Source organism: Haliotis rufescens, unplaced genomic scaffold, assembly GCF_023055435.1.
Source record: "Haliotis rufescens isolate VD_foot unplaced genomic scaffold, xgHalRufe1.0.p SCAF_30, whole genome shotgun sequence".
NCBI classification, from domain to species: domain Eukaryota; kingdom Metazoa; phylum Mollusca; class Gastropoda; order Lepetellida; family Haliotidae; genus Haliotis; species Haliotis rufescens.
Genome location: NW_025964002.1, coordinates 1,930,341 through 1,943,524, shown reverse-complemented (window position 1 = coordinate 1,943,524; position 13,184 = coordinate 1,930,341). Strand labels below are relative to the sequence as shown.

Genomic DNA, 13,184 nt, shown 5'->3' with positions numbered 1-13,184 from the left:
TCTATACACACGTGTCCTAACATCTACACACACGTGTCCTATCATCTATACACACGTGTCCTATCATCTACATACACCTCTCCTATCATCTATACACACGTGTCCTATCATCTACATACACCTGTCCTATCATTTATACACACGTGTCCTATCAGCTACATACACTTGTCCTATCATCTATACACACCTGTCCTATCATCTACATTCACCTGTCCTATCATCTATACACACCTGTCCTGTCATCTACATACACCTGCCCTGCCGCCTCCGTAGTCTTGTGGTAGAGCGTCCGCCCGGAGAGCGGAAGGTCCGGGGTTCGATCCCCGGCCGCGTCATACCAAAAGATGGTACTTGTTGTTACCCTGTCTGGCGCTCGGCATTTAGGGGCAAAACAAGGACTGGTCGGCTCGGAGTCAGTATACTGTGTCTGAGTGGGGTATTCATGTTAAACTGCGGCATGGTATCTCAGTGAGCTAGCACTATAAATCGGCATCAGTCCAGACAAGCAGCCACACACACACATACACGTGCATGCACGTCGCTATATAAGTGCAATAATCTTGGACGCGACGTTAAACCCAATTTCACCTCACCTCACCTCACATACACCTGTCCTATCATCTATACACACGTGTCCTATCATCTACATACACCTGTCCTATCATCTATACACACGTGTCCTATCATCTACACACACATGTCCCGTGATCTACACACACGTGACCTATCATTTATACAACACACATGTCCTATGATCCACACGCACATGTCCTGTGAACTACACACACGTGTCCTAACATCTATACAGATGTGTCCTACCATCTATACACACGTGTCCTATCATCTACATACACCTGTCCTATCATCTACACACACGTCTTCTATCATCTATACAACACACGTGTCATTTCATCCACACACACGTCTCCTATCATCTATACAATACACGTGTCCTATCATCTATGCACATGTGTCCTATAATCTACACACACGTGTCCTGTGATCTACACCCACGTGTCCTATCATCTACACACACGTGTCCTATCATCTACATACACCAGTCCTATCATCTGTACACATATATATACACACACGTGCCGTATCATCTACACTCACACACGTGTCCTATCATCTAGATTCACACGTGCCCTCTCATACACTCACACACGTGCCCTATCATGTACACAGATGCCCTATCATCTCCAGTCACAAGTGCCCTATAATCTACACACACACGTGCCCTATCATCTACACTCAGATGTGCCCTATCATCTACACAGATTCCCTATCGTCTACATACACACGTACCCTATCATCTACACTCACAAGTGCCATATCATCTACACACACACACGTACCCTATCATCTGTACTCACACGTGCCATATCACCTACACTCACACGTGCCATATCATCTACACTCACACGTGCCCTATCATCTGCACACACACGTGCCATATCACCTACACTCACCCGTCCCTGATCATCTACACTCACACGTGCCCTATCATCTACACTCACACGTGCCCTATCATCTACACTCACACGTGCCCTATCATCTACACTCAGATGTGCCCTATCATCTACACTCACACGTGCCCTATCATCTACAAACACGTTCCCTATCATCTACAATCACACGTGCCCTATCATCTACACACACAGGTGCCCTATCATCTACACTCACACGTGTCCTATCACCTACACACACACGTGCCCTATCATGTACACAGATGCCCTATCATCTACACACACGTGCCCTATCGTCTACAATCACACTTGCCTTATCATCTACACACACACGTGCCCTATCGTCTACACACACACGTGCCCTATCATGTACACAGATACCCTATAAACTACACACACACGTGCCCTATCATCTACACTCACACCTGCCTCATCATCTACACACACACGTGCCCTATCGTCTACACACACACGTGCCCTATCATGTACACAGATGCCCTATCATCTACACACACACTTGCCCTATCATCTACACTCACACGTGCCTTATCATCTACACTCACACGTGCCCTATCATCTACACACGCACGTGCCCTATCATGTACACACACACGTGCCCTATCATCTACACATGCATGTGACCTATCATCTACACACACACGTGCCCTATCATCTACACACACACGTGCCCTATCATTTACACACACACGTACCCTATCATCTACACAGACACGTGCCCTATCATCTACTCTTACACGTGCCCTATCATCTACACACACACGTGCCCTATCATCTACACACGCACGTGCCATATCATCTACACACACGTGCCCTATCATCTACACACACACGTGCCCTATCATCTACACACACACGTGCCCTATCATCCACACGCACACGTGCCCTATCATCTACACTCACACGTGCCCTATCATCTACGTACACACACGTGCCCTATCATGTACACACACACGTACCATATCATCTACACACACACGTACCCGATCATCTACACACACACGTACCCTATCATCTACACACACACGTGCCCTATCATGTACACGCGTGTCCTACACTTCTATCACCTACATTACTGCTCCTATCGTCAAACGTGCGCGAAATGTTACGCCCACATCTGTGGCTCTGAGTCTGCACGGGTATGTCTATATGCCACAGTCTACACCAACACGTTCCCTCTGTTCTACAGCCACACACATGTGACCAAATACTCTACACAAACACACACACACACACATGTGCCCTAATACTCTACACAAACACACACACACACACATGTGCCCTAATACTATCAAAACACACACACACACATGTGCCCCATATTCTGAACCCACATACATGTGCCCTAATGCTCTACACAAACACACACACATGTGCCCTAATACTCTTCACAAACACACACACACACACACACACACACACACACATGTGCCCTAATACTCTACACAAACACAAACACATGTGCCCTTTATTTTACACCTGCGTCCTCTATCCTACGTTCATCCAGGTTCGCTGCTGTCTACACACATACTTGTACACGTGAGACGTCTTCTACACTGCACAGCCGCCGTTGACCACACAGATCTGGCCTACAGCGATAACACTGTGTGGGTGTTGGTGGGTGCTTTCAGACGTCTTCTCTGTGATGGCGTCATACCACATGCCTGAAGGGGTTGCACTGAACGTGAACTAAATGGTCCACACATCCGTGATCATATCGAATATATTGCTCAAAAACAGGAAACCACAGTTGAACTTTATTTTTTAAAATGAAACCAGATACGTAAAAGTGCGTTCGATCCGTTACCCATTGGTAAAAAAACAACTTTCCCACAATCCTGCTTTTTGGCTTCACATCAGGCACGACTGACATTCTTTTCCAGCCCTTGAAGTCATGACGTCTACTTCATTAACCTAGAACCAGTATGTACTCTCAACAACAACAACAACAACAACAACATGCATTACTGATGTAGAGACCTGATATCGTGATATGATCCTTCAACCGATTGTTGATGCGAGGTAGCCTTGTGGTTAAAGCGTTCTCTCGTCAAGCCGGGTTCGATTCCCTACACAGGTACAATGCATGAAGTCAATTTCCGTGCCCGGCCGTGATATTGCTGAAATTTTGCTAAAAGCGGTGTAATACTATTCTTCAATTGTTTAGCCTTGCGTCTGTGCCATTGGTGATGGCATCGTTCTCAAGAGAGATAATTCCCGACCGACACTGCAGCGTCACCAAGGGATCACTACTACGTGTGGAGGGATCAGCGTAGCGCTTCGTTGGTCATGTTGCAGGATCTGGACGATGTCTTTGAGGACGAGTTTGATCCCTCTGTGGAATTTGAGTTCCGGAATTTGGTGGTAATGTTTCCATGACTTGTTTCCATGAAAGGTGTTGTGTTTGTTTCTGATGGGTTTGGGGATTGTGTTTCTATTCCGAAATCGTTCACTTTCTTTCGAGACAATATATTCGTGTAAGTTATACATTTTTTCTCTCAACAAAACATTCATTCACACACAAGTGCAATAATCTTCAAAGCAACGTTACACCTCACCTCACCTCACCTCACCTCACCTCAACTCAACTCAACTCACCTCACCTCACCTCACCCCAACCCCACCCCACCTCACCTCACCTCACCTCACCTCACCTCACCTCACCTCACCTCACTATGGTGGCCGGGAGGAGACACCGCCTGCTCGCCCTCAATTACGGCAGCGAGAAAGCCATAAAGCGATAGCACGAGACGACAAAGCGATAGCACGAGACGACAAAGCGATACCAGGAGACGACAAAGCGATACCAGGAGACGATAAAGCGATACCAGGAGATGACAAAGCGATACCAGGAGACGACAAAGCGATAGCAGGAGACGACAAAGCGATACCACGAGACGACAAAGCGATAGCATGAGACGACAAAGCGATAGCACGAGACGACAAAGCGATACCAGGAGACGACAAAGCAATACCAGGAGACAACAAAGCGATAGCATGAGACGACAAAGCGATACCAGGAGACGACAAAGCGATACCAGGAGACAACAAAGCGATACCAGGAGACGACAAAGCGACACCATGAGACAACAAAGCCATACCAGGAGACGACAAAGCGATACCACGGGACGAAAAAGCGATAGCACGAGACGACAAAGCGACAGCACGAGACGACAAAGCGATAGCACGAGACAACAAAGCTATACCAGGAGACGACAAAGCTATACCAGGAGAAGACAAAGCGATAGCACGAGACGACAAAGCGATAGCAGGAGACGACAAACGACAGCACGAGACGACAAAGCGATACCAGGAGACGATAAAGTGATACCACGAGACGACAAAGTGACAGCACGAGACGACAAAGCGATACCACGGGACGAAAAAGCGATACCACGGAACGAAAAAGCGATAGCACGAGACGACAAAGCGACAGCACGAGACGACAAAGCGATAGCACGAGACGACAAAGCTATACCAGGAGACGACAAAGCTATACCAGGAGACGACAAAGCGATAGCACGAGACGACAAAGCGATAGCAGGAGACGACAAACGACAGCACGAGACGACAAAGCGACAGCACGAGACGACAAAGCGATAGCAGGAGACGACAAACGACAGCACGAGACGACAAAGCGATACCAGGAGACGATAAAGCGATACCACGAGACGACAAAGTGACAGCACGAGACGACAAAGCGATAGCACGAGACGACAAAGCGATACCAGGAGACGACAAGGCGATACCAGGAGACGACAAAGCGATACCACGAGACGACAAAGCGATAGCATGAGACGACAAAGCGACAGCACGAGACGACAAAGCGATACCAGGAGACGACAAAGCAATACCAGGAGACGACAAAGCGATACCAGGAGACGACAAAGCGACAGCATGAGACGACAAAGCGATACCACGGGACGAAAAAGCGATACCACGGAACGAAAAAGCCATAGCACGAGACGACAAAGCGACAGCACGAGACGACAAAGCGATACCACGAGACGACAAAGCTATACCAGGAGACGACAAAGCTATACCAGGAGACGACAAAGCGATACTAAGAGACGACAAAGCGATAGCAGGAGACGACAAACGACAGCACGAGACGACAAAGCGATAGCACGAGACAACAAAGCGATACCAGGAGACGACAAGGCGATACCAGGAGACGAGAAAGCGATAGCACGAGACAACAAAGCAACAGCACAAGACGACAAAGCGATACCATGAGACGACAAAGCGATACTAAGAGACGACAAAGCGATACCAGGAGACGACAAAGCGATACCAGGAGACGAGAAAGCGATAGCACGAGACGACAAAGCGACAGCACGAGACGACAAAGCGATAGCAGGAGACGACAAACGACAGCACGAGACGACAAAGCGATACCAGGAGACGATAAAGCGATACCACGAGACGACAAAGTGACAGCACGAGACGACAAAGCGATAGCACGAGACAACAAAGCGATACCAGGAGACGACAAGGCGATACCAGGAGACGACAAAGCGATACCACGAGACGACAAAGCGATAGCATGAGACGACAAAGCGACAGCACGAGACGACAAAGCGATACCAGGAGACGACAAAGCTATACCAGAAGACGACAAAGCGACAGCATGAGACAACAAAGCGATACCAGGAGACGACAAAGCGATACCAGGAGACAACAAAGCGACAGCACGAGACGACAAAGCGATACCACGGGACGATAAAGCGATACCACGGAACGAAAAAGCGATAGCACGAGACGACAAAGCGACAGCACGAGACGACAAAGCGATACCACGGGACGAAAAAGCGATAGCACGAGACGACAAAGCGACAGCACGAGACGACAAAGCGATAGCACGAGACGACAAAGCTATACCAGGAGACGACAAAGCTATACCAGGAGACGACAAAGCGATAGCACGAGACGACAAAGCGATAGCAGGAGACGACAAACGACAGCACGAGACGACAAAGCGATACCAGGAGACGATAAAGCGATACCACGAGACGACAAAGTGACAGCACGAGACGACAAAGCGATAGCACGAGACAACAAAGCGATACCAGGAGACGACAAGGCGATACCAGGAGACGAGAAAGCGATAGCACGAGACAACAAAGCAACAGCACAAGACGACAAAGCGATACCATGAGACGACAAAGCGATACTAAGAGACGACAAAGCGATACCAGGAGACGACAAAGCGATACCAGGAGACGAGAAAGCGATAGCACGAGACGACAAAGCGACAGCACGAGACGACAAAGCGATAGCAGGAGACGATAAAGCGATACCACGAGACGACAAAGTGACAGCACGAGACGACAAAGCGATAGCACGAGACAACAAAGCGATACCACGAGACGAGAAAGCGATAGCACGAGACGACAAAGCGACAGCACGAGACGACAAAGCGATACCACGAGACGATAAAGCGATACCTCGAGATGAGAAGGCGATACCACGAGATGAGAAGGCGATACCACGAGATGAGAAGGCGATAGAGCGAGAAAGCCACATTTCCCATAATGCCGTACATTAAAAAGGCTGATATTCAGTTATTCATTCCTTAAATTTTCGTCACTATTTTGCCTTGTATACCTAGAATCTTTCAACATTTTGTAGTAGATAAATATGTAAGATATAGATGCAGAATGCTATCTCGTTTCGTTTGCATACACGCACGTGTTTACTTTCTCGTATTGTAGTAAATTAGTATACACTACAACGGAAAAGTCTTTTACACAGGACCCGTGAAGATCCGGGGTAGAATAGGTCTTCAGCAACCGACTATACTTGTCGTAAAAGGCGACTCACGGGATCGGGTGGCCAGGCTCGCTGACTTGGTTGATGCATGTCATCGATCCCAATTTCGTGGATTGATGTTCATGATGTAGATCACTGGATTGTCTGGTCCAGACTCGATTATTTACAGACCGCCGTCATATAGCTAGAATATTGCTGAGTGCGGCGTAAAACAACAAACCAAAAATCTTTTACACAGAACGTCCGCAGATAATTTCCGATTTTTTGCGAAACTTAATTACCTCTTTCCTGGGAGTTACTAGTTGTATGCCTAACACACCTGACGGACAACACACCCACCTACATACATACTTTTGACAAAACTCTACTTAAAATATACAATAAATATTAGAATGACAGCTGATGTAACATAGATGCAACAGCTGCTGTTACAGAGTGTCCTAGTAATGCGCTTCTTATTGTTATCAACGTTAACTGTGTGGCCACAGGGGTAATATATATATATATACTGTGATAACACCATTGTCACGGCGATGTGGACGGTGAGGTAACCTAGTGGTTAAAGCGTTCGCTCGTCACGCCCAAGGCCCGGGTTCAATTCCCCGCATGGGTACAATATGTGAAACCCATTTCTCGTATTCCCCCGCCGTGATATTGCTGGAATATTGCCAAAAGCGGCATAAAGCCATACTCACTTACTCACAGCGGTGTTTATCAAATTACAATATGCAAGTACATGTACATGTAGATTCGTACCAGACAAGCGACACAATACAAGTTGATCATAAATCAAATGTTAACAGAATATTTACCGACAACAGTATTATGGCCTTAACACTGTAACTTCATATACTACTCAAAACAAGTTAAAGAACACCCACTGTTTTTTGCAATACCATCAGCCATGACTGATTAACCATAGTCACATGAATGAATCGTTTGCTCTTTAACTTCTCTTGTAAGTATACATTTAGATTTTAACCTGATTTATTGAGAGCGTATTGCCTTGGCCCGCCCCGCGCTGACGGCGTGATAGTCACATGAAACTCCAAACTAGGGCCGAAAATCAGTCATTTACTGTTTACCCAGAAATCCGTGGGTTGTTTTAAAACCTGTACCGTTAAACTATATTTAAGTGAATAGTAAGAAAATTTCAACATTCCCTGGGTGCTGTCCCCGATGTGTTTACCTGATCTGTGTAATACGGGGGTACATGTACCTGAGCTGTGTAATACGGGGGTACATGTACCTGAGCTGTGTAATACGGGGATACATGTACCTGAGCTGTGTAATACGTGGTTACATGTACCTGAGCTGTGTAATACGTGGTTACATGTACCTGAGCTGTGTAATACGTGGTTACATGTACCTGAGCTGTGTAATACGTGGTTACATGTACCTGAGCTGTGTAATACGTGGTTACATGTACCTGAGCTGTGTAATACGTGGTTACATGTACCTGAGCTGTGTAATACGTGGTTACATGTACCTGAGCTGTGTAATACGGGGGTACATGTACCTGAGCTGTGTAATACGTGGTTACATGTACCTGAGCTGTGTAATACGGGGGTACATGTACCTGAGCTGTGTAATACGTGGTTACATGTACCTGAGCTGTGTAATACGTGGTTACATGTACCTGAGCTGTGTAATACGGGGGTACATGTACCTGAGCTGTGTAATACGTGGTAACATGTACCTGAGCTGTGTAATACGTGGTTACATGTACCTGAGCTGAGTAATACGGGGATACATGTACCTGAGCTGTGTAATACGTGGTTACATGTACCTGAGCTGTGTAATACGGGGGTACATGTACCTGAGCTGTGTAATACGTGGTTACATGTACCTGAGCTGTGTAATACGTGGTTACATGTACCTGAGCTGTGTAATACGGGGGTACATGTACCTGAGCTGTGTAATACGTGGTAACATGTACCTGAGCTGTGTAATACGTGGTTACATGTACCTGAGCTGTGTAATACGGGGATACATGTACCTGAGCTGTGTAATACGTGGTTACATGTACCTGAGCTGTGTAATACGGGGGTACATGTACCTGAGCTGTGTAATACGTGGTAACATGTACCTGAGCTGTGTAATACGGGGTACTACACCTGAGCTGTGTAATACGGGGATACATGTACCTGAGCTGTGTAATACGGGGGTACATGTACCTGAGCTGTGTAATACGGGGGTACATGTACCTGAGCTGTGTAATACGGGGGTACATGTACCTGAGCTGTGTAATACGGGGGTACATGTACCTGGGCTGTGTAATACGGGGGTACATGTACCTGGGCTGTGTAATACGGGGGTACATGTACCTGAGCTGTGTAATACGTGGTTACATGTACCTGAGCTGTGTAATACGTGGTAACATGTACCTGAGCTGTGTAATACGTGGTAACATGTACCTGAGCTGTGTAATACGGGGGTACATGTACCTGGGCTGTGTAATACGGGGGTACATGTACCTGGGCTGTGTAATACGGGGGTACATGTACCTGAGCTGTGGGTACGGGGGTACGTGTACCTGAGCTGTGTAATACGGGGCTACATGTACCTGAGCTGTGGGTACGGGGGTACGTGTACCTGAGCTGTGTAATACGGGGGTACATGTACCTGAGCTGTGGGTACGGGGGTACGTGTACCTGGGCAGGTGAGGGAGCAGGACGACGGCGTCGTATCATGTTTCACAGACTTGTGCAGTACCACTGAACTGCCAGTACCTCGCGGGGCCCAGGACCACATGACCAGGAAGGTCCGGTTCAATCAATGACGTCATTTCATTGGCGCCCGTCAAGCATCCTACGGATTAACAGCGTGACATCGTATGGCTGAAAATAATTATGTCATGAAATGTGGTTTCATTTGTCAGTAAGATATGTCCTTCACGAGAGCATGTGATTCTGCATGTTACAGACAATTGGCCCGATTGTATCCTGTTGCCCCAGACATTGTCTCAAATAACAGTCAAGCACACACCAGAAGTATCACTTTAATATACTCACCGCTAAAAGAAACGCGAATACCATACATGTTGGTTCATATATGAAGACTTACTCATATTCAAGAGATATTAGATTGGTTCGATGCTCAAACGAACACACTGGTATGCTGTGTGAATCGATGCTCATGAACGCATCATATGTGACGTCATAGCTCCATGAATTGAGATGATCCATTTGTCTCGTGCCGGATTAACGTGTAAAGTTTGCAAATCACTGCAGCATATCGTGATCAGAATATAGACAGTTGAACATATTCGGCAAATCCATCAGCAAATGGTGATGTGAAATGGTTCCAAAGGCAACGGTATTTCTGAAACTGACAGTTGCCGTTCTTCTGATGTTGACCGCACTGGATTTTTAATAAGCCCCCTCACGAAGGATTGTTGAATAAAATATAATGTATTTTCTTCCAAAGAAAAAATAAAGTTAGATAGTGACAAGGTAAACTAGATCGTGAAAAGGTGAACTGGATAGGGACAAGGTAAACTGGATAGAGACAAGGTAAACTGGATAGTGACAGGGAAAACTGGATAGAGACAAGGTTATCTGGATAGTGACAGGGGGAACTGGATAGTGACAAGGTTAACTGGAATGTGACAAGGTAAACTAGATAGAGACAAGGTAAACTAGATAGTGACAAGGTTAACTGGATAGTGACAAGGTAAACTGGATAGTGACAAGGTAAACTAGATAGTGACAAGGTAAACTAGATAGTGACAAGGTAAACTGGATAGGGACAAGGTAAACTAGATAGTGACAAGGTAAACTGGAGTGTGACAAGGTAAACTGGATAGGGACAAGGTAAACTAGATAGTGACAAGGTAACCTGGATAGTGACAAGGTAAACTGGATAGTGACAAGGTAAACTGGATAGAGACAAGGTAAACTGGATAGTGACAAGGTAAACTGGATAGTGACAAGGTAAACTAGATAGTTACAAGGTAACCTGAATAGTGACAAGGTAAACTGGATAGAGACAAGGTTAACTGGATAGTAACAAGGTAAACTGGATAGTTACAAGGTAACCTGAATCGTCACAAGGTAACCCGGATAGTGACAAGGTAAACTGGATAGAGACAAGGTAAACTGGATAGTGACAAGGTTAACTGGATAGGGACAAGGAAAACTAGATAGTGACAAGGTAAACTGGATAGGGACAAGGTAAACTAGATAGTGACAAGGTAAACTGGAGTGTGACAAGGTAAACTGGATAGTGACAAGGATTTCCTCAAGCAATGAGACTGAAATGACATGTCTTCTAGAGAAGTTGCCCGGGGTGAATACAAATCCAACAGAAATGTGTCGAGACTGTTTACAGAAATTTAACTGATTTGCTGTTGTTTTGTTAAGCACACAGAATACATATTGGATCGTGTTGCTTGCATTTGTTTGTGGTTACGTCCCTGATTAGGAGACCCGTGAAGATCCGGGGTAGAATAGGTCTTTAGCAACCCATGCTTGCCGTAAAGGCGACTATGCTTTTCGTAAGAGATGACTAACGGGATCGGGTGGTCAGGCTCGCTGACTTGGTTGATGCATATTATCGATCCCAATTGCGTAGATCGATGCTCATGATATCAATCACTGGATTGTCTGGTCCAGACTCGATTATTTACAGACGGCCGTCATATAGCTGGAATATTGCTGAGTGCGACGTAAAACAACAAATAAACAAACAAACCCTGGTCAGGAAGCTCATTTTTGCCGCTTGGTTGATATTTTATGTATACGCACAAGCCTCCTTCAGTGTAGGATTTAGTTCTCATTAAACTTGCATCGCGTATTTCAGAGATCTGTGGCATTCTAAGACTATTTGTAATTGCAGTCATTGTTTCTTTGATAAAAGGGATCAGACACGTGTGCATATATTCATTTCCATCTCAGAAAGCTATCCTTCAACGAGAGCGATATTTGCTGAACATATGAGGATAGGTTCCTCTCCGTGAATATATGGAAGGGGCACTGTAATGGTGTTGTTTACATGACTGTTGTTTTAATCCGCACAGAAAATTGAGGCTTCAGAAAAATAATCTAGTGTCAAACCAGTCAATGACGTTTCAATCGCTTCATCACTGAAATGTTTTGTTTTTTTATTTGTTGATTGAAGCTTCACTCAGCAATATTTCAGCTGTTTGACGTCGGCCTGCAATACGAGTCAGTACCGGGCAATCTTGTGATCAACATTGTGATCAACGATCCATGCCGGGGTACGAGGACACACAAATCAACCAGTCACCGAGCCTGACTATCCAATCCAGTGAGTCACTTCTTACAACCAGCATAGGTTGCTGGGCACCCATTCTCACCAGGAACCCCCACGGGTCACTGGAGTGTACTTACATATGTTTGTTTGTTTGTTGTTTAACGCCGCACTCAGCAATATTCCAGTTATAAATGAATGGATGAATAATCTGTATTTCCTCCATTAGTATCGGAGAGTACAAACATAGAAATTAATCAATCAGTATGTACATGCATGATAACAGATATGTATATAGTCAGGCTACAGATAGAGAATAGACGTAAGCTGCCATGAGCTTATTTCTTTGCTGACTATGCTTATGAATTGAACCCATGCATCGAGTGCCATCTCCTCTACAAGATGCGTACTGCCACCAAGTAGTGTCACAACTCTCACTTCGTTGTCTGTACAATCTTCTATTTTAAGATGTTGGTTAAGGCACAGTAAATCAAACAGTTTCTCAAAGAGGATATTTCTTTCTTGCACCAGACTGTCACAGTTTATTAACTGGTGCAGTACAACATCGTACATTCTTCTTCACACATCATACATATACCATTTGTTATAGGTAAAATACCTAGTTTAACTGGGGCATATATTGGCCTGCTACACACATCATACATATACCAGTTGTTATGGGTAAAATACCTAGTTTAACTAGGGCATATA

The 13,184-nt window shown here is 45.6% G+C and overlaps 1 protein-coding gene across 1 annotated transcript; it reads left to right on the top strand.

Annotated features, from left to right (window-relative positions):
* Window positions 1–4,568: 4,568 nt before the first annotated feature.
* Window positions 4,569–5,898, top strand: LOC125384506 (conglutin beta 7-like). Its single transcript, XM_048403986.1, is given in 4 exon segments — window positions 4,569–4,811; window positions 4,907–5,166; window positions 5,638–5,876; window positions 5,879–5,898. Coding segments are annotated over 4 exon segments (762 nt in total).
* The last annotated feature ends 7,286 nt before the right edge of the window (window positions 5,899–13,184 follow it).